At 50.1% G+C, this 22,294-nt stretch overlaps 1 protein-coding gene across 1 annotated transcript in view; it reads right to left on the reverse strand.

The window, feature by feature from the left end:
- LOC139234777 (docking protein 2-like) overlaps positions 1–22,294 on the reverse strand; it is a 59,187-nt gene that overhangs the window by 31,736 nt on the left and 5,157 nt on the right. The window contains exons 2-3 of the mRNA XM_070865468.1: positions 5,646–5,945; positions 5–122 (exon numbers count right to left, since the gene is read on the reverse strand). Coding sequence (XP_070721569.1) covers positions 5–122; positions 5,646–5,945 — 418 coding nt within the window. The remainder of the gene's footprint in view (positions 1–4; positions 123–5,645; positions 5,946–22,294) is intronic.

Here is a 22,294-nt window from a genome sequence, read left to right on the forward strand (position 1 = left end):
TTACCCGCCACTCGAGTGCTGTACAGTGTGTTCTCCTCCATGGTAACCAAATTGGTCTTCACCTTCTTGGACCACTGCATGCTGTCATTCTTACTGAGCATTGGCCATTCACTCCAATTCATCTGGAAAAAAAACATCAAAATATATCAGCCAGGTAAGCCGATGCCCCACCCCCTCATTCTTCCTGATTCGCTGAGAGGACTCAGAGAGGCTGCAGAAAAGATTTACGAGAATAATTCCAGGGATGTAGGACTTCAAGGGGTCGGCTGTTTAGGACTGAGATGAGGAGGAATTTCTTCACTCAGAGGGTGGTGAATCTTTGGAATTGTCTGCCCCAGAGGGCTGTGGAGTCTCAGTCATTGATCATATTTAAGACAGAGATCAATCGATTTTTGGATATTAAGGGAATCAAGGGATATGGGGATAGTGCAGGAAAGTGTCGAGGTAGAAGATCAGCCAGGATCTCATTGAGTAGCGGAGCAGGCTCGAGGGGCTGAATGGTCTACTCCTGTTCCTAAATCTTATGTTCTGATCTTTAGTTACGTTGATAGACTGGAGAAGCTGGGGTTGTTCTCCTTGGAGCAGAGAAGGTTGAGGGGAGATTTGATCGAGGTGTTCAAAATCATGAGGGGTCAAGACAGAGTAGATAGAGAGAAACTGTTCCCATTGGCGGAAGGGTCGGGAACCAGAGGACACGGATGGCAAAAGAACCAAAAGTGACATGAGGAAAAACTTTTTCACGCAGCGATTGGTTAGGATCTGGAATGCGTTATCTGAGAGGGTGGTGGAGGAAGACTCAATCGTGGCTTTCAAAAGGGAGTTGGATAAGTATCTGAAGGGAAAAAAATTGCCGGGCTACGGGGAAAGGGCGGGGGAGTGGGACTGGGTGAGGTGCTCTTGCACAGAGTCGGCATGGGCTCAATGGGCCGAATGGCCTCCTTCTGTGCTGTAACCGTTCTATGGTTCTATGATACGCTCTGTGGCTTTCTGTTCTATTCCTGCCTGTACTGCACTCTCATTGCCTCGATCCTCGGTCTCTCTCGCTTTCCACCTCCCTTCCTCGTCTGGCGCAGGAAAGATGGGCTTGATTGGCCTCTTTCTGTGCCATAAATTGTAGAGTACGTTCATCGATCCCACACTCCTGGCGGGAAACCACACTCAAAGGGAGCGCAGGGCGGAAAATGACCACTACAGTCCCGTAGCCCAATCCTCACTCCATCCCGCGAGACATTGGTTCAAAGGTCGCACTCCTTTATGATTTGACGAGATTCTATCCACGCGCATATTTCCAACGTGACTAGCTCTTCAATACTGCTGCTTTCGTTTTGTATCCAAACTATTTTTAGATGTAATTAGCCGATAGCCCCTGGCATTGCTCGCGAATGGTTGTGACGTTTAGCTGGTGGCATGTCCCTTTGAGGACACGGCACAATGGCTCCCTGAGGGAAGGTGATGGAAATAGGCAGATTCGACGAACTGTCAACACCCTGAGGTCAGTCAGAGGGCAATTGTAAGTGCTCGCCTGGCCACAGCGGCCATTAACCGGTCCAGGCTGCGGGCGGTCGAGGGGGTCATTCAGCCCGACTGCCTGCCTCTCTTCCGCGGCTACGTTTCGCGCATGCAGGTGGAGCACGAGGTGTCCACCGGTACGCTCGGGGCCTTCCGAAAGAGGTGGGCGCCGGAGGGACTGGAGTGCATCATCACCTCCTCGGCAACCAAATTTTAATTTTTGAATTGTTATAAAGTTTTATTTGTTAATTTGTCAGTTCCAGTGCCCCTTTAACAAGGGGGTGGGGCACTTGATTTAAAAGTTTTACAAAAATAGTTGTAACTGCTCATGAACTTCTCGCTCGAGGTCAGAAGATTAGTGGCCTGAGATTATTGTTTTACTTTATCATGGTTGTGAAATACTTATCTGCAACTGAAATAAGTGTTGACACCTGGAGCCTGATGTCACAGGAAGATGCCGTACACGGATCTTTTTACAACAGAGCGCACAGATAGTTTGAATTTTGCTCCTCTGGTGTCAGACCCATTTTCCACTAAAAGTTCACACTTCAGTGCAACCGAGAACGGAAACACTGATTGTCACAAGATTACCCTTCACACAGACTCAGTGATGGAAACTTCACCCAGAGGCCTGGGGGCTGTAAGCTCAGCCTGCAGGGTCGGGGGAAGCATTTTATATTGGGCAGTATGCTTTCTTGCCTAGAAAGAGCTTTATTTACCGTTTACATTTTTCACCGATGTGGTTGTGGTGACAGAAGCAAAATGCTGCAGGCTTACCATGCTGCCGATCGCCTCCTCTGAGAGAGCCCTGCAAAGCCTCGATGTTAAAATTCTCATCCTTGTTTTCAAATCCCTCCGCGGCCTCGCCCCTCCCTATCTCTGTCCCCATCCTCCAGCCCCACAACCCCCCGTTCCGCCCCCCGCCCCCAAGATCTCTGCGCTCCTCCAATTCTGGCCTCTTGAGCATCCCCCGATTTTCATGGCCCCACCATTGGTGGCCGTTCCTTCAGTTGCCTGGGTCCCAAGCTCTGGAATTCACTCATTCGATAGTTGTCAGCTGGTGGCTCAGTGGGCAGCACTCTCGCCTCTGAGTCAGAAGGTTGTGGGTTCAAGTCCCACTCCAGGGACTTGAGTGCATAAATCCAGGCTGACACTCCCGGTGCAATACCGAGGGAGCGCTGCAGTGTCGGAGGTGCCATCTTTCGGATGAGATGTTAAACCGAGGCCCTGTCTGCCCTCTCCATAAAAGATCCCTTGGCACTATTTTGAATAAAAGCAGGGAAGTTATCCCGGTGCCCAGGCCAATATTTATCCCTCAATTAACATAACAAAGAAACAGTTGATCTGGTCATTATCACATTGCTGTTTGTGGGAGCTTGCAAATTGGCTGCAGCATTTCCTACAACAGTGACTTCGCTCAAAAAGTACTTCATTGGCTGTAAAGCGCTTTGAGGCATCCAAGGCATGGTCGTGAAAGGCGCTATATAAATGCAAGTATTTATTTCTGAACTTCTCTGCCTTGCTCTCCTCCTTAAAATCCACCCCTTTGATACAGCTTTTGGTTATCTGTCCTAATATCTTTTTATTTGGCTCGGTGTGAAATTTTGTTCGATATTCGCTCCTGTGAGGCGCCTTGGGACGTTTTACTACATTAAGGGCGCTATATAAATGCTGCTTCTTCTCCTTAGGCGGTCCCACGTATCGAGGATGACTTGCTTCTACGCCAAAAAGGGATGAGTTCACAGGTGTTTCAATGAAGGACCTAATATTCCATGTCCCGAACTACATCCTGAAGGGTGGGAGATACCTGTGCGTGGATTTTTTTACCGTGGGGTGGCCGTTGCACACCAGCCACCACACGGGCTTGACAGAGAGAGGTCTTGGTCCAGTGGCAAGGGTTAACCAGGACGACTGGAGACCAGCTCTGCTGCCGGACCGAGCGCGCACATATCGCACAGTGTGGGCTGGCCCTGGGCCCTCGCCTCTTCAGGGCCCCGATCACGTCCCTCTACAATCTCTCGCCGCTTATATAAGTGCAAGTTTTTGTTGAATCACTGGGAGCCTGGGTTGAAGCGTCTGTTTGACCCCGAGGCCTCCAGAAATGAAGATGTTCAGGTGGTGATCTGATTCTAGTGTTCAAAATAATGAAGAGAATTGACAAGGGAGTGAGGAAAAGATTCTTCCCCCTCACACACAACGTGACAGGGCCTCGGGATTAGAACCAGACCAGCTGTGCGCATCTGAAGAATTAGCGCCTTCACACCTCAGGGTGTGGGATGTGGAACGCATTGCTTCGGAAGGGTATGGATACAGAATCAGTTGAGGTGTTTGAAAGGGATAGATTTCTGCCTGGAGAGTGAGCGAGAGTTAGGGATTGAAGAACTGGAGCGATCACAGCACACCCAATGCCCGGTGAGCTGAATGGCCGACTCCTGCTCTTATTAATGTCACAGAGCCCAAATTACCAGACACGCAAACTGTCTACACCAGACACCAATGTACCCCAGCGAGATGGTTTTTGCATGTTGCTCGACGGCACAAGGCAGGTAATAATGCACACTTTGCATTTATATAGCGACTTTGATGTAGTAAAATATCCCGCGGTGCGATCTGTCGACCGATTATAGCTACCGACCCCTTCTAGCACATCTGTCACTTACGGCCTTAGAGAGGGTGCAGAGGAGATTTACCAGAATGGTTCCAGGCATGAGGGACTTCAGTTACGGGGATAGACTGGAGAAGCTGGTGTTGTTCTCCATGGAGCAGAGAAGGTTGAGAGATTTGATTGAGGTGTTCAAAATCATGAGGGGTCTGGACAGAGTAGATCGAGAGAAACTGTTCCCATTGGTGGAAGGGTCGAGAACCAGAGGACACGGATTTAAGGCGATTGGCAGAAGAACCAACAGTAAGATGAGGAAAAACCTTTTTTACGCAGCGAGTGGTTAGGATCTGGAATGCGCTGCCTGAGAGGGTGGTGGAGGCAGACTCAATCGTGGCTTTCAAAAGGGAGTTGGATAAATACCTGAAGGAAAATTAATTTGCACGGTTCCGGGGAAAGGGTGTGAAGTGGGACTGGCTGAGGTGCTCTTGCAGAGAGCCGGCACAGGCTGGTTGGGCCGAATGGCCTCCTTCCGTGCTGCAACCGTTCTATGATTCTATGATTCTGTCACACTTCCAGGTGTCACACGCTGGCCGTCACACTTTCTTACAGATGTGAAACAACCTCACACAAAATTCGACGCCAGTCCTCAAGGCGCAGCGTGATATTTCCGAGCAGTTGCAATTGCTCTCTGAGTGACCGCTTCAGTTTACAGCCTGCTACAATTAACCAGGATTGCCCTAAAGGGACAGCACACCTGCTAAATACCAGGACTGAGCTGCCGACCCCAGACTAGCCTCGGCTGAAGAGAACATAAGAACATAAGAAATAGGAGCAGGAGTCGGCCATTCGGCCCCTCGAGCCTGCTCCACCATTCAATAAGATCATGGCTGATCTAATCTTGGCCTCAACTCCACTTCTCTGCCCGCTCCCCATAACCCTTCACTCCCTTATCATTCAAAAATCTGTCTATCTCCGCCTTAAATATATTCAATGACCCAGCCTGCACAGCTCTCTGGGGTAGAGAATTCCAAATATTCATGACCCTCTGAGAGAAGAAATTCCTCCTCATCTCCGTTTTAAATGGATGGCCCTTTATTCTGAAACTATGCCCCCTAGTTCTAGATTCCCTCACGAGGGGAAACATCCTCTCTGCATCTACCCTGCCAAGCCCCCTCAGAATCTTACACGTTTCAATAAAATCCTCTCTCATTCTTCTAAATGCCAACGTGTATAGACCCAACCTGCTCAACCTTTCTTCATAAGACAACCCCCTCACCTCCGGAATCAACCTAGTGGACCTTGTCCGAACAGCCTCCAATGCGAGTATATCCTTCCTTAAATACGGAGACCGAAACTGTACGCAGTACTCCAGGTGTGGTCTCACCAATACCCTGTACAGTTGTAGCAGGACTTCTCTGCATTTTTACTCCAGCCCCCTTGCAATAAAGGCCAATATTCCATTTTTTACAAGAGACCCCACTAGCACTCTTTCCCCCCCCCCCCCGCCTCCGCAAACTTAGCGCGCTGGTCTTACCGGAAAGGCCATCTCACACAGGCTCCTACTCCAGGCCTCGTACTCCGCCGACTCAACAGCAAAAGCGAACAGTTTCTCGATCGTTTCCAAATGAAAGGTCCGGCAATCGCTGGGGCAGCTCTCGGCCGGGGCCTCTGTGATCCGGATGCAGTCGCTCAGCTTGATGACCTTCTTGTTCTCCATCTTCCTGGTCCCTTGCCTGTCCACCACGCTCACTCCCTCCTTGAACTCGAAGTACTCCAGGCGAGCGACAGAGCACGTGCTCTCGCCATAAAGCAAAGCCCAAACTTTCCTCCATTTCTGCAAAAGGAGAGAGAGAGAAGATTTCATTCCTGCCAGGCCAATTTCAGAGAATCGCAGACTGATACAGTGCAGAAGTAGGCCATTCGGCCCATCGTGCCTGTGTCGGTTCTTTGAACGAGTAATCCAATTGGTCCTACTGACCCCCGCTCTTTCCCCACGGCCCTGCAAATTTTTCCTCTTCAAGTATTTATCCAATCCCCCCTTTTGAAAGTTACTATTGGATCTGCTCCCACCGCCCTTTCAGGCAGCGCGTTCCTGATCACAACAACTCGCTGCGTAAAACAAAAAGATTTCCCTCATTCAATGCTCCCCGAGGGTGTAACGTTGCAAAATTCGTGGGAAAACCCCCCCCAGTGTTTGGTCTCATTGAAAAGGAAACTCGATTTGGAACTATCAGCCAGAAAGTTTGGGATCCTAAAACACACATGGAAGAAACTACGAGTTTTAACCAAGTTTGGAATTTTAAAAGGCATATTGGGTCCGTGTGAAGAGGGGCTGCAAAACTAAAAGGACAACTAGCCTTTAAAGAAGCCAGTCTTTGGGTATTGAAGCTGTCTGGGTTATTGAAGCTAACCAAATTGTCTGGAGAATTGTGTCAACTCGAAAACCTTTCTCCCCAGGAAACATTAGCATAGCAACAATCGACCCAGAGATAGCCAGCCATCGCTCTAAGCAGAAAATCCATCCAGCGCATACATAATGTTAATGGATCCATCCAGCCCACATGGAGAACCCAGGCCTAGGCAGACAACGCACATACCAAAACTAATTTTCCCGATCAAGAAATGAATTCGACAGATCGACACATCTGAAACGGGTTATCATTAACAAGCCTGCCAAAATATGACCAAGAGATATCGAGCCTGCCAAAATTAAGACAAAGAATCGGGGCTGATTTGGCGCGGAGATTAGAGCGACTCCCAAAGTATAACTGAGGCCCTGTTTTACAGGTTAGGGAGAAGCAGCCTTAATGAGCCTTTCCAGAGAGCTTGCTACACAGCCTTCTACACAGCTGTTCTGAGCATCGATGTCTTTAGCCTCAACGACACTCCTGGGTTACACTGCTCTGCTACCAAAGAAGAAGGAAGAACACCATCATGGCAGAGAAAGCAGTTCCCAGTAACTTCGGACATCGCCATCGTGGCAGCTACGGACCACAGCCAACGTGGTAACATCGAAACCACCTCGATCGACAAATTCTTAGAACAAAACTCCTCAAGAAGAAACAGAAGATTGGAAAGTTTCCACTCTACGATCTGTTCCTAGCTACCGACAAGTGAAACTTTACCGAAAAGAACTTTAAAACCTACTGCTGACGGAAGAAAGTGGGTACTCACCCCATAAGTCCAATACGCGCCCTACCGCATCAGCGGACACCACCCAACTGAAGACTACGCAGTGAGAAGTCTATGGCGACGTTCGGGGTATGGCAAGCAGAACCTACAGAGTCCAGCGAATCCTGAAATCGCGAACCACCGCCAACTTACAATAAGAGGATTGGTGAGCATAATCTCTGTTTGCCCTCGAGTTCAACCCAGTCAGAGTTAGGCATGAGGAGGTGGGAGGTGCATTATTTTCTGTAACCCCTTTTGAGCATGTGATAAAGTGTTCTTTATTCTAGTGATTACAAGTTTTGACATTGTGCTTTCTTGTCCTCAATAAAATCAAAGTTCTTCGCAACAAAACCAGTTGTCTCTTGCACTTTGTTACATCCCCAAATAAATCCAAAGTCTCGAACCCAGGGAGTGGAAGCGATTCGAACCACTCAGAAGGTCAGCCGTGAACCTGACCCCCAAGACCATCCCTTCAAGGGCCAGACACCAATTGCAAGGTCCCGCGGAAAAAGCAAGAAAGAAAGATGTGCATTTGTATCGCGCCTTTCACGACCACCAGCGTTTACAGCCAATGAAGTACTGTTGAAGTGCAGTCAATGTTGTAATGTGGGAAACGCAACAGCCAATTTGCACACAGCAAGATCCCAGAACAGCAATGTGATAATGACCAGATAATCTGTTTTTGTTATGTTGATTGAGGGATAAATATTGGCCAGGACACTGGGGAGAACTCCCCTGCTCTTCTTCAAGACAGTGCCATGGGATCTTTTACATCCACCTGAGGGGGCAGACGGGGCCTCGGTTTAATGTCCCATCTGAAAGATGGCATCTCCGACAGTAAAGCGCTCCCTCAGTACTGCCCCACCAACACTGCGGCGTTCCCTCAGTACTGCCCCTCCGACAGTGCAGCGCTCCCTCAGTACTGCCCCTCCGACAGTGCGGCCCTCAGTACTGCCCCTCCGACAGTGCAGCACTCCCTCAGTACTGCCCCTCCGACAGTGCGGCACTCCCTCAGTACTGCCCCTCCGACAGTGCAGCACTCCCTCAGTACTGCCCCTCCGACAGTACGGCACTCCCTCAGTACTGCCCCTCCGACAGTGCGGCCCTCAGTACTGCCCCTCCGACAGTGCGGCACTTCCTCAGTACTGCCCCTCCGATAGCGCAGCACTCCCGACAGTGCAGCACTCCCTCAGTACTGCATTGCAGTGTCAGCCTGGATGTATGTGCTCAGGTCCCTGGAGCGGGGCTTGAACCCACGACCTTCTGACTCGGAGGCGAGAGTGCTGACCACTGAACCAAGTTGACAGGGCTGACGGAGGTCGCTCATTAGCGCTGCCGCTGAAAGAGCTACCTCGCAAGGTTAAAGACCCCGGACATGGGGAAAAATGAGAGAGAACATTGCCTGGATTGTCCCTTGAAGGCCAATGCCCACCCTCCCTCCCCCCCCCCGGCCCATCCTACTCCCTTTGTTCAAATTCAGGTCATTTAGGGTCAATTAGAGGACAGAAAATGAAGTGTAAATGTATTCCACCGGGGTGAGGACCCAGCCTGAACCGTTTGACCTCCCTGATCTCTTTCTGTGACTGTAACAGAAATCGGGGCGTGCTGGAAGCTTCCCAAACACAGACCGTGTATATTTTAAATAGATACACAGACGTGCGCCCGAGCTCAAACTGCTGCATCTTTGATGTTATCGTGAGCCGTGCAGTCAGGAACTGGGGAGCAGGTGCAGAGTATCTGCCCGACCACCATCACCAACCGTGTCACACACCTGACCCTGAGCACGTCAGACACTGAGCACGCAGCCCGGGGGAGGAAGATCGCTGGGGGGCGCCCGCCCATTGTGTTGTACCCCAGGGCAGGACCCAGCTCAGGGCTTGCCCCTCACATTCTTCAGGCTGATTATTGGGGAGAGAAGCTGAGGTCGTTCCCCAGGGCTTTAATCTTTGGAGGACCTTCTCGCGAGGCGTGCAGCCAAGGCTGAGCATTGTACGTTTAGGTGTTGGCCGTGGCTCAGTGAGCAGCACTCCCACCTCGCCCTCAGAAGGTTGCAGCTTTGAGTCCCACTCCAGAGATTTGAGCACAGAATCCAAGCCGGCACTCCAGTGCAGTGCTGAGGGAGTGCCGCATTGTCGGAGGGGCAGTACTGAGGAAGTGCCGTACTGTCGGAGGGGCAGTACTGAGGGAGTGCCGCATTGTCGGAGGGGCAGTACTGAGGAAGTGCCGCACTGTCGGAGGGGCAGTACTGAGGGAGCGGCGCATTGTCGGAGGGGCAGTACTGAGGGAGTGCTGCACTGTCGGAGGGGCAGTACTGAGAGAGTGCTGCACTGTCGGAGGGGCAGTACTGAGGGAGTGCTGCACTGTCGGAGGGGCAGTACTGAGGGAATGCCGCACTGTCGGAGCGGCAGTACTGAGGGAATGCCGCACTGTCGGAGCGGCAGTACTGAGGGAGTGCAGCACTACCGGAGGTGCCACCTTTTCCAGAATCCTGAGACACGTGGAGGGACGTAAAATAATCTGCGACATTATCACAGGAAAAATGCCATCAGGGAAGACCTGCCCAGACCAGAAGAGCGGGGCTAAGTGAGATCATGCTCGCCTTTTAAACGATTACAGAAGAACATGAAGATAGGTGGATGAAGGAATTCCACAGGTTTGAAGAGGAGACATCCAGATCTGTCTCAATAGCAACACAGTGATGCAGGGGGCCGGGCAGGGGGGGAATTGGGAGTAAGAATGAAGGAGGTGAAATAATCGAGCTCGCCACGAGGTCAATGGAGAGTAAAGTCAGGCGGGGATGTAAAACAGGCAACTGACTCGATCCTGCCTCAAGTTAAAGTTAGTCCTCAGATACCCATAATCCAATAGTGTGTGTGCAGCAGAGAACTGTCCAGCACACAGTGACCGTCCTCTTGTACACGAGACGGGGCGGTTAAATGGAGGTAACAGAGCGTTTGGTTACACAATCCGAGCCCATGTGAGCAAATCCCTCAATATGATCACTCTACCCCATTTGAAGACCAGACATCAACTGCAAGTGAACTAAAGCACCCTGAGAACATATCGGCAGATTTCAGAATCATAGAATGATACAGCACAGAATGAGGCCATTCGGCCCATCGTCACCCTGTGCCGGCTCTGTGACAGAGCGATCCAATCAGTCCCACTCCCCCTGCTCTTTCCCCACAGTCCTGCAAATATTTCCTTTTTAAGTATTTATCCAGTTCCCGTTTGAAAGTTACTATTGAATCTGCTCCCAACGCCCTTTCAGGCAGCGCGTTCCCGATCACAACAACTCGCTGCGTAAAGAAATGTTTCCTAAAAATATCGACAGGGCACGAGCCACAGAGTAAAGCCTCTCCGACAGTGTGAGTGACAATGCTGTCAGAATAAACAGCAAGACAAACATGTGTACGTAGGCGTGAATATCGATTGTACTGAAGGCAAGATCTGAAGATAAGCAAGTGATCCCTATCAGATCAAAAGTCAACCCGGTTCTGCTGAAGAAAGAAGTGTTGGTTGGCGGAATATTGAAGGACAGGAAGAGTCAGCAGCTGGTCACTGCAGCTTAACCGTGTTGGGTCAGGCGAAGATTTGACTGGAGTTTGGTGCCAACACGAAACTAGATCCAAAACCTGCAAAGATTCTCCAACCATCGCACATAATCACCAGCCCAACCAGGGCACCGTACATTGGGAGTTGTCGGACCATACATACCATTCCCAGTGTCAGCCCTGGCGCGGTGGGTAACTCTCTCGCTTCTCAGTCCACCAGTGCCAAGTGAAGTTAAGAACGCTCTGGCCCTCCCGGCATGTGACACTGCAGTTGCCATGGGCACGGTCGGCCCTCCAGTTCCACGCCCAAGTGCCCATTCGCCGTGAGTGAGCCCGGACACCCAGACTCGGCAGCCTAGCACCCGGCCAAACTTTCCCATTCAGTGACAATTCCTCAACTTATTCCTCCCCTGCAAAGTGCATCACCTCAACCTTCTCCACATTAAATCTCACGTGACAGCTATCTGCCCATTCTATTAACACCATCCACGTCTTCCTGAAATGAAAAAAATAAAGAAAGGAAGACTTGCATTTCTATAGCGCCTTTCATGACCACCGTACATCTCAAAGCGCTTTACAGCCAACAGAGTACTTTTGGAATGTAGCCACTGTTGTAATGTGGGAAACGCGGCAGACAATTTGCGCACAGCAAGCTGCCACAAAGAGTAATGTGATAATGATTGAATAATTTGATTTTTAGTGATGTTGATTGAGGGATAAATATTGGCCCAGGACACCGGGGAGAAGTCCCCTGCTCTTCTTCGAAATAGTGCCGTGGGATCTTTTCCATCCACCTGAGAGAGCAGACAGTTTAGCGTCTCATCCGAAAGATGGCACCTCCGACAGTGCAGCGCTTCCTCAGTACTGCCCCTCCGACAGTGCAGCGCTCCTTCAGTATTGCCCCTCCGACAGTGCAGCGCTTCCTCAGTATTGCCCCTCCGACAGTGCAGCGCTCCCTCAGTACTGCTCCTCCGACAGTGCGGCGCTCCCTCAGTACTGCTCCTCCGACAGTGCGGCGCTCCCTCAGTACTGCTCCTCCGACAGTGCGGCGCTCCCTCAGTACTGCCCCTCCGACAGTGCAGCGCTCCTTCAGTATTGCCCCTCCGACAGTGCAGCGCTCCCTCAGTACTGCCCCTCCGACAGTGCAACACTCCCTCAGTACTGCTGCTCCAACAGTGCAGCACTCCCTCAGTACTGCCCCTCCGACAGTGCGGCGCTCCCTCGGTGTTGTCCCTCCGACAGTGCGGCGCTCCCTCGGTGTTGTCCCTCCGACAGTGCAGCGCTCCCTCAGTACCTCACTGAAGTGTCAGCCTAAGAAATTTGTGCTCAAGTCTTATCGACATCACATTTAGTATTTTTGCAAATCTTCACATCTGTCGATCTGAGTCATAGATCACCTATTTATATTGCGAAGGTCAAGGTTTCCGAGTCTCCCCACAGTTGTTATGTAGGCCAAAGGTTAAGCCAAGTTGCACACAGCAGGGTCCCATAAACAGCTATGAAATGTCTGATCAGTTGACTGTGTTTTGGGTGGTGTTGGTTTTGGAAGTTACGGTGTGGAAGGAACATTGGCCAGGACACTGGGAGAACTCCCCTGCTCATCTTCCAATGATGCCATGGGGGTTTTTTTTAACCTGAGCAGGCAGATTTGGTTTAACATCCACTCTGAACGACGGCACTCCTCCGTCAATGTCACTCTCCCCGCGGTGTCAGCCTGGACCGTGTGCCCAGGTCTCTGGAGTGGGGCTTGTTTCCGTGACCTTCTGACGCTGAGGCAAGTGTCCAGCTGACTGAGCCAAGCCAACACTGAGCCAGTGTCCCCTCTGAGACGTCTGCTGTTCATAGTTCCCATTTTGTTTTATTCATGCACTGACAGCGACAAATAAAATGTGTACAACTTCCTGGTGGCTGTTCCCACTCAAAGGGAGAGGTTTTGCAAAAGCCCATTCATTCCCACTGCAGTTCTGCTCAGTGTATATTGGGACTGGATTTTGGGGTCAGTACATATCAAGTTGAGCTGACAAATACCTGTTATATCTCCACTGGACCTGTGATTTAAATTTGAAACAGTGCACTGACCACACTCGATCAGCTCCGCTGGGCGGGCCACATCGTCCCCATGCCAGACACGAGACTCCCAAAGCAAGCGCTCTACTCGGAACTCCTTCACGGCAAACGAGCCAAAGGTGGGCAGAGGAAACGTTACAAGGGACACCCTCAAAGCCTCCCTGATAAAGTGCAACATCCCCACCGACACCTGGGAGTCCCTGGCCAAAGTCCGCCCAAAGTGGAGGAAGTGCATCCGGGAGGGCGCTGAGCACCTCGAGTCTCGTCGCCGAGAGCATGCAGAAATCAAGCGCAGGCAGTGGAAGGAGCGTGCGGCAAACCAGCCCCACCCTCCCTTTCCCTCAACGACTATCTGTCTCACCTGTGACAGGGACTGTAGTTCTCGTATTGGGCTGTTCAGCCACCTAAGGACTCATTTTTAAGAGTGGAAGCAAGTCTTCCTCAATGCCGAGGTACTGCCTATGATTGATTGACTCAGTCTTGTGTTCAAATCCCTCCATGGCCCCTCGCCCCCTCCCAATCTCTGTAACCTCCTCCAGCCCCACAACCCCCCGAGACCTTTGCGTTCCTCTAATTCTGCCCTCTTGCGCATCCCCCGATTTTAATCGCTCAACCATCGGTGGCCGTGCCTTCAGCTGCCTGGGCCCCAAAACCTCTCCGCCTCTCTAACCCTCTCTATGCCTTTAAGACGCTCCTTAAAACCCAGCTCTTTCACCAGGCTTTTGGTCGCCTGTCCAAACGTCTCCTTCTTTGGCTCAGTGTTGATGTTTTGCCTGATTGTGTGAAGCTTGGGATGTGCACTGTTAAAGTTGCAATATAAATGCAAGTTGTTGTTGTGGTAGAGGTGGGTATTTTATCTCACGATATTGTGGGAACAATACAGCTCCTTGGAGTATGTTTACTGCCATGAATGGAACTCATTGACCTGTTAAAATTACTCATATATCACACAGAGTGTACAGCCCAGAAACAGGCCGCCCGGCCCCACTGCTCCGTGCCGGTGTTTATGCTCCACACGAGCCTCCTCCCACCCCTCTCCATCTCACCCTCTAACCCCATCAACATATCCTTCTACTCCGTTCTCCCTCGTGTAATCCCCTTCTGTGAAGTGCTCTGTGACACTCCTGCGAGGTGTGATAAAAGAAAGAAAGACTTGCATTTCTATAGCGCCTTTCACGACCATCGGACGTCTCAAAGCACTTTACAGTCAATGAATTACTTTTAGAGTATAGTCACTGTTGTAACATAGGAAACGCAGCGGCCAATTTGCGCACAGCAAGCTCCCACAGGCAGCAATGTGATAATGACCCAGATAATCTGTTTTTCTTATGCTAATTGAGGACACCGGGGAGAACTCCCCTGCTCTTCTTCGAAATAGTGCTATGGGATCTTTTACATCTACCTGGGAGGGCAGTCGGAGCCTCGGTTTAACGTCTCATCCGAAAGACTGCCCCTCCGACAGTGCAGCACTCCCTCAGTACTGCCTCTCCGACAGTGCAGCACTCCCTCAGTACTGCCCCTCCGACAGTGCGGCGCTCCCTCAGTACTGCCCCTCCGACAGTGCAGCACTCCCTCAGTACTGCCTCTCCGACAGTGCAGCACTCCCTCAGTACTGCCCCTCCGACAGTGCAGCACTCCCTCAGTACTGCCCCTCCGACAGTGCAACGCTCCCTCAGTACTGCCCCTCCGACAGCGCAACACTCCCTCAGTGCTGCCTCTCCGACAGTGCAGCACTCCCTCAGTACTGCCCCTCCGACAGTGCAGCACTCCCTCAGTACTGCCCCTCCGACAGTGCGGGGCTCCCTCAGTACTGCCCCTCCGACAGTGCAGCACTCCCTCAGTACTGCCTCTCCGACAGTGCAGCACTCCCTCAGTACTGCCCCTCCGACAGTGCAGCACTCCCTCAGTACTGCCCCTCCGACAGTGCAACGCTCCCTCAGTACTGCCCCTCCGACAGCGCAACGCTCCCTCAGTGCTGCCCCTCCGACCGTGCAGCCCTCAGTGCTACCCCTCCGACAGCACAACACTCCCTCAGTAGTGCCCCTCCAACAGTGCAGCACTCCCTCAGCACTGCACTGGGAGTGTCAGCCTAGATTTTAGTGCTCTAGTCCCTGCAGTGGGACTTGAACCCACAACCTTCTGACTCAGAGGCAAGAGTGCTGCCCACTGAGCCACGGCTGACACTAAAGTGCTGTAGCAATGCAATGATGACCCTGCGGGGGGGGGGGGGGGGGGCAGTGCTGTGCGGCGGGGGGAAGGTAGGTGGAGGACCTTTTCTTACGGATGTTTAGTATAAGGTCCATGCTCACGTACGCCTCGGTGAAGGTGTTGATGAAAGCTTGGAGTTCAGCCTCTGAATGTGCGCAGACGCAAGTCTGGTTCATGTACTGTAGTTCGATGACAGCGGATGAGACGACCTTGGATCTAGCCTGGAGGCGACGAAGGTTGAACCGGTTCCCTTTGGTTCTATAGTTTAGTTCCACTCCAGCAGGGCGCTTGTGGAGCATTGCAGCGAGGAAGATCGAGATGAGGGTTGGCGAAATGACACAGCCTTGCTTGACTCCGGTCCGGACATGGATTTAGGTGTGTGGTGGATCCGTTGGTCAGGATCGCGTCTTGCATGTCATCGTGGAGCAGGTGGAGGCTGGTGACAAACTTTTGGAGGCATCCGAAACGGAGGAGGATGCTCCGTAATCCCTCTCGGTTGACAGTGTCAAAGACCTTTGTGAGGTCAAAGAAGGCCATGTACAAGGGTTGGTGCTGTTCCCTGCATCTCTCTTGTAGTTGTCGCGCAGTGAAGATCATGTCCGTTGTTCGCCGTAGTGGATGGAATTGTGACACTGGGAGGAGCTCCTCAGCCACAGGGAGAAGATGGTTGAGGAGGATTCTTGTGAGGACTTTCCCAGTGGCCGACAGCAGGGAGATTCCTCTGTAGTTACCGCAGTCAGACTTGTCCCCTTTTTTGAAGATGGCCACGATTACGGCAATCTCTGAGATCTCCCGGCATTCTCTCCTCCTTCCAGATAAGAAAGATGAGGTCATCAAAATCCACAGTGTGGCCTTGGACATTTTCCATACCTTGGGAGCCTATCAGCAAGGGCAGACATCAACGACGAGGTCCAACACCGCCTCCAGTGCGCCAGCGCAGCCTTCGGTCACCAGAGGAAGAGAGTGTTTGAAGACCAGGACCTCAAACCAAGCTCATGGTCTGCAGGGCAGTAGTGATACCCGCCCTCCTATATGGCTCAGAGACGTGGACTATATACAGCAGACACCTCAAAGTCGCTGGAGAAATACCACCAACGCTGCAAATCCACTGGGAGGATAGACGCACCAACGTCAGTGTCCTCGCTCAAGCCAATAACCCAAGCATTGAAGCACTGACCACACTTGACCAGCTCCATTGAGCGGGCCACATTGGCCGCATGCCCGACACGAGACTCCTTAAGCAAGCGCTCTATTCGGAACTCCTACGTGGCAAGCGAGCCCCAGGTGGGCAGAGGAAACGTTTCAAGGACACCTCAAAGCCTCCCTGATAAAGTGCAACATCCCCACCGACACCTGGGAGTCCCTGGCCAAAGACTGCCCTAAGTGGAGGAAGAGCATCCGGGAGGGCGCTGAGCACTTCGAGTCTCGTCGCCGAGAGCATGCAGAAATCAAGCGCAGGCAGCAGAAGGAGCGTGCGGCAAACCTGTCACACCCTCCCCTTTCCTCCAACCACTGTCTGTCCCACCTGTGACAGAGACTGTAATTCCCGTATTGGACTGTACAGTCACCTGAGAACTCACTTTTAGAGTGGATGAAAGTCTTCCTCGATTTCGAGGGATTGTCTAATACGATGTAGCAATGCAACTGGTGTATTTGGAGTTCCAGAAGGTATTTGACAAGGTGCCATATAAAAGGTTACTGCACAAGATAAAAGTTCGCGGGGTTGGGGGTAATATATTAGCATGGATAGAGGATTGGCTAACTAACAGAGAACAGAGAGTCGGGATAAATGGTTCATTCTCTGGTTGGCAACCAGTAACTAGTGGGGTGCCACAGGGATCAGTGCTGGGACCCCAACTATTTACAATCTATACTAACGAATTGGAAGAAGGGACTGAGTGTAACGTAGCCAAGTTTGCTGACAATACAAAGAGGGAGGAAAAGCAATGTGTGAGGAGGACACACAGAATCTGCAAAAGGACAAAGACAGGCTAAGAGAGTGGGCAAAAATTTGGCAGATGGAGTATAATGTTGGAAAGTGTGAGGTCATGCACTTTGGCAGAAAAAAAATCAAAGATCAAGTTATTATTTAAATGGAGAAAGATTGCAAAGGCTGCAGTATAGAGGGACCTGGGGGTATTTGTGCATGAAACACAAAAGGATAGTATGCAGGTACAGCAAGTGATCAGGAAGGCCAATGGAATCTTGACCTTTATTGCAAAGGGGATGGAGTACAAAAGCAGGGAAGTCTTGCGACAGCTGTACAGGGTATTGGTGAGGCCACACCTGGAATACTGCGTGCAGTTTTGCTTTCCATATTTACGAAATGATATACTTGCTTTGGAGGCAGTTCAGAGAAGGTTCACTAGGTTGATTCCAGAGATGAGGGGGTTGACTTATGAGGAAAGGTTGAGTAGGTTAGGTCTCTACTCATTGGAATTCAGAAGAATGAGAGGTGATCTTATCGAAACGTCTAAGATTATGAGGGGGCTCGACAAGGTGGATGCAGAGAGGATGTTTCCGCTGATAAGGGAGACTAGAATTAGAGGGCATAATCTTAGAATAAGGGGCTGCCCATTTAAAACAGAGATGAGGAGAAAATTCTTCTCTCAGAACATAAGAACATAAGAATTAGGAACAGGAGTAGGCCATCTAGCCCCTCGAGCCTGCCCCGCCATTCAATAAGATCATGGCTGATCTGGTCGTGGACTCAGCTCCACTTACCCGCCCTCTCCCCATAACCCTTAATTCCCTTATTGGTTAAAAATCTATCTATCTTTGACTTGAAAACATTCAATGAGCTAGCCTCAACTGCTTCCTTGGGCAGAGAATTCCACAGATTCACAACCCTTTGGGAGAAGAAATTTTTTCTCAACTCAGTTTTAAATTGGCTCCTCCGTATTTTGAGGCTGTGCCCCCTAGTTCTAGTCTCCCCCACCAATGGAAACAACCTCTCTGCCTCTATCTTGTCTATCCCTTTCATGATTTTAAATGTTTCTATAAGATCACCCCTCATCCTTCTGAACTCCAAGGAGTAAAGACCCAGTCTGCTCAATCTATCATCATACGGTAACCCCCTCATTTCTCGAATCAGCCTAGTGAATCGTCTCTGTACCCCTTCCAAAGCTAGTATATCCTTCCTTAAGTAAGGTGACCAAAACTGCACGCAGTATTCCAGGTGCGGCCTTACCAATACCTTATACAGTTGCAGCAAGACCTCCCTGCTTTTGTACTCCATCCCTTTCGCAATGAAGACCAATATTCCATTTGCCTTCCTGATTACTGGCTGTACCTGCAAACTAACCTTTTGGGATTCATGCACAAGGATCCCCAGATCCATTTGCACCACAGCATGTTGTAATTTCTCCCCATTCAAATAATATTCCCTTTTACTGTTTTTTTTCCCAAGGTGGATGACCTCACACTTTCCGACATTGTATTCCATCTGCCAAACCTTAGCCCATTCGCTTAACCTATCCAAATCTCCTTGTAGTCTCTCTGAGTCCTCTACACAACCCGCTTTCCCACTAATCTTAGTGTCATCTGCAAATTTTGTTGCACTACACTCTGTCCCCTCTTCTAGGTCATCTATGTATATTGTAAACAGTTGTGGTCCCAACACTGATCCCTGTGGCACACCACTAACCACTGATTTCCAACCGGAAAAGGACCCATTTATCCCGACTCTCTGCTTTCTGTTCGCCAGCCAATTCTCTATCCATGCTAATACATTTCCTCTGACTCCGCGTACCTTTATCTTCTGCAGTAACCTTTTGTGTGGCACCTTATCGAATGTCTTTTGGAAATCTAAATACACCACATCCATCGGTACACCTCTATCCACCATACTTGTTATATCCTCAAAGAGTTCCAGTAAGTTAGTTAAACATGATTTCCCTTTCATGAATCCATGCTGCGTCTGCTTGATTGCACTATTCCTATCCAGATGTCCCGCTATTTCTTCCTTAATGATAGTTTCAAGCATTTTCCCCACTACAGATGTTAAACTAACCGGCCTATAGTTACCTGCCTTTTGCCTGCCCCCTTTTTTAAACAGAGGCGTTACATTAGCTGCTCTCCAATCCGCTGGTACCTCCCCAGAGTCCAGAGAATTTTGGTAAATTATAACGAATGCATCTGCTATAACTTCTGCCATCTCTTTTAATACTCTGGGATGCATTTCATCAGGACCAGGGGACTTGTCTACCTTCAGTCCCATTAGCCTGTCCAGCACTACTCCCCTAGTGATAGTGATTGTCTCAAGGTCCTCCCTTCCCACATTCCTGTGGCCTGCAAATTTTGGCATTGTTTTTGTGTCTTCCACTGTGAAGACGGAAGCAAAATAATTGTTTAAGGTCTCAGCCATTTCCACATTTCCCATTATTAAATCTCCCTTCTCATCTTCTAAGGGACCAACATTTACTTTAGTCACTCTCTTCCGTTTTATATATCGGTAAAAGCTTTTACTATCTGTTTTTATGTTTTGCGGCAGTTTACTTTCGTAATCTATCTTCCCTTTCTTTATTGCTTTCTTAGTCATTCTTTGCTGTCGTTTAAAATTTTCCCAATCTTCTAGTTTCCCACTAACCTTGGCCACCTTATACACATTGGTTTTTAATTTGATACTCTCCTTTATTTCCTTGGTTATCCACAGCTGGTTATCACTTCTCTTGCCGCCCTTCTTTTTCACTGGAATATATTTTGGAGGATTGTAAATCTGTGGAATTCGCTGCCTCAGAGAGCTGTGGAAGCCGGGACATTGAATAAACTTAAGACAGAAACAGACAGTTTCTTAAACGATGAGGGGTTATGGGGAGCGGGCGGGGAAGTGGAGCTGAGTCCATGATCAGATCAGCCATGATCTTATTGAATGGCGGAGCAGGCTCGAGGGGCCCTATGGCCTACTCCTGCTCCTATTTCTTATGTTCTTTTTAAGTCCTTTCGCTCCTCTTCAGAAATGCAAAGTTGTTAAATGTTCCTGGAGAAGCAGATCAGTTTCAGTGCCACATTACTCAAGAAGCCGCACCTCTGCTCCTTTCATGAGCCTGGGAGCAGTGCGGAGGCCCCGACCGGCGTGAGAACACCAGCGGCAGGTCGGGGCCATAAAAGGAGCGGCGAGGGGCGGCCATGGGCAGCGTGGCGGTGTACCACGGCAAGGCACGGCGCGAGCTGGTGCAGGAGGGCGACGGCAGCGAAGAGTGACATCATCACGGTCCAGGTCGGTGATTGGAGCGTGGGCAGGTACAGCAGGAGCGGCGAGGTCGGGGCGAAGGAGCGGCGAGAGATTGTAGAGGGATGTGATCGGGGCCCAGGGGAGGCGTGATTTTGGGCCCAGGGGCAGCACGGGCCCAGCCCACACTGCGATATGTGCGCGCGCGCACTAGGCCCGTGCAGCAGAGCAGGTCTCCAGTCGTCCTGGTTAACCCTTGCCACTGGACCAAGTCCTAACTCTGTCAAGCCCATGTGGTGGCTGGTGTGCAACGGTCACCCCACGTTAAAAAAATCCACGCACAGGCATCTTCCACCCTTCAGGATGTAATTTGGGACCTGGAATATTAGGTCCTTCATTGAAACACCTGTGTACTCATCCTTTTTGGCGTGGAAGCAAGTTATCCTCGTTTTGAGGGACCAACTATGATGGTGATGATTCGAGAACCAAATTGAATCCAGTTCAGTGCTGTGCCTCGGTGCTATTCATTCCACATTGCCAGCAGCGAGAAAGACTTCCTCAAGCCTTGTTTACTTTGATTCAGAATCAGATGTCCTTTAACTGGGTTGTTTGGATTATTACAAACCTGCTTATGTTGCACTTTTCACTTCAAATATTTCAGAGTGCTTCACACATTGAATTATTCGAAAAGTGCAATGATTGTCAGACAAATATCCTGGAGCTGCACAAACAGCAGTGAAATAAGTGATTCGTTCATCTATTTCTGGCTGGGAGGCTTGAGAAAGAAAGACTTGCATTTATATAGCGCCTTTCACCACAGCCAGATGTCCCCAAGGCGCTTCACAGCCAATTAAGTACTTTTTGAAGTGTGGCCACTGTTGTAATGTAGGAAACGCGGCAGCCAATTTGCACGCAGCAAGCTCCCATAAACAGCAATGGGATCTTTAATATCCACCTGAACCACTGCATCAGGCAGATAGCATCTCGGTTCAACCTCTCATGCTAAGCACGGCATCTCCGACACACCAAGTTTGTATTTGCAAACAGAAATCCAACTGTATTAGAAATTTAAACCATTCATGTGTGATCTGTGAGTCTATATCTGTGCCTGTGCCTGTGCATTTGAGTGTGTGTGTTTGTGTGTGTGTGTGTGTGAGTGTGTCTATGTGTGTGTGTGTCTATGTGTGTGTGTGTGTGTCTATGTGTCTGTGTGTGAGTGTATGTGTGTGTGTGTGTGTGTGTGTGTGTCTATGTGTGTGTGTCTATGTGTGTGTGTGTGTCTATGTGTGTGTGTGTGTGTGTGTGTGTCTATGTGTGTGTGTGTGTGTCTATGTGTGTGTGTGTGTCTATGTGTCTGTGTGTGAGTGTATGTGTGTGTGTGTGTGTGTGTCTATGTGTGTGTGTGTGTCTATGTGTCTGTGTGTGAGTGTGTGTGTGCGTGTGTGTGTGAGTGTGTCTATGTGTGTGTGTGTGTGTGTGAGTGTGTCTATGTGTCTGTGTGTGTCTATGTGTGAGTGTATGTGTGTGTGTGTGTGTGTGTGTGTGTGTGAGTGTGTCTATGTGTCTGTGTGTGTCTATGTGTCTGTGTGTGAGTGTATGTGTGTGTGTGTGTGTGTGTGTGTGTCTATGTCTGTGTGAGAGTATGTATGTGTGAGTGTGAGTGTGTGTGTGTGTGTATGTGTGTGTGTCTATATGTTTGTGTGTGTGTGTGTGTGAGTGTTTGTGTGAGTGTGTGTGTGTGTGTATGTGTGTTTGTGTGTGTGTGTGTGTGTGTATGTCTGTTTGTGAGAATATGTGTGTGTGAGTGTGAGTGTGTGTGTGTATGTGTGTGTGTCTATGTGTTTGTGTGTGTGTGAGTGTTTGTGTGAGTGTGTGTGTGTGTGTGTATGTGTGTTTGTGTGTGTGTGTGTGTGTGTGTATGTGTGTTTGTGTGAGTGCGTGTGTGTGTGTGTGTGCATGTGTGTGTCCTGGATCCAGCATACGTGCCCATCACACTCTTGAGCTCACACACTC

This window comes from Pristiophorus japonicus, chromosome 22, assembly GCF_044704955.1.
Source record: "Pristiophorus japonicus isolate sPriJap1 chromosome 22, sPriJap1.hap1, whole genome shotgun sequence".
In the NCBI taxonomy this organism is placed as follows: domain Eukaryota; kingdom Metazoa; phylum Chordata; class Chondrichthyes; family Pristiophoridae; genus Pristiophorus; species Pristiophorus japonicus.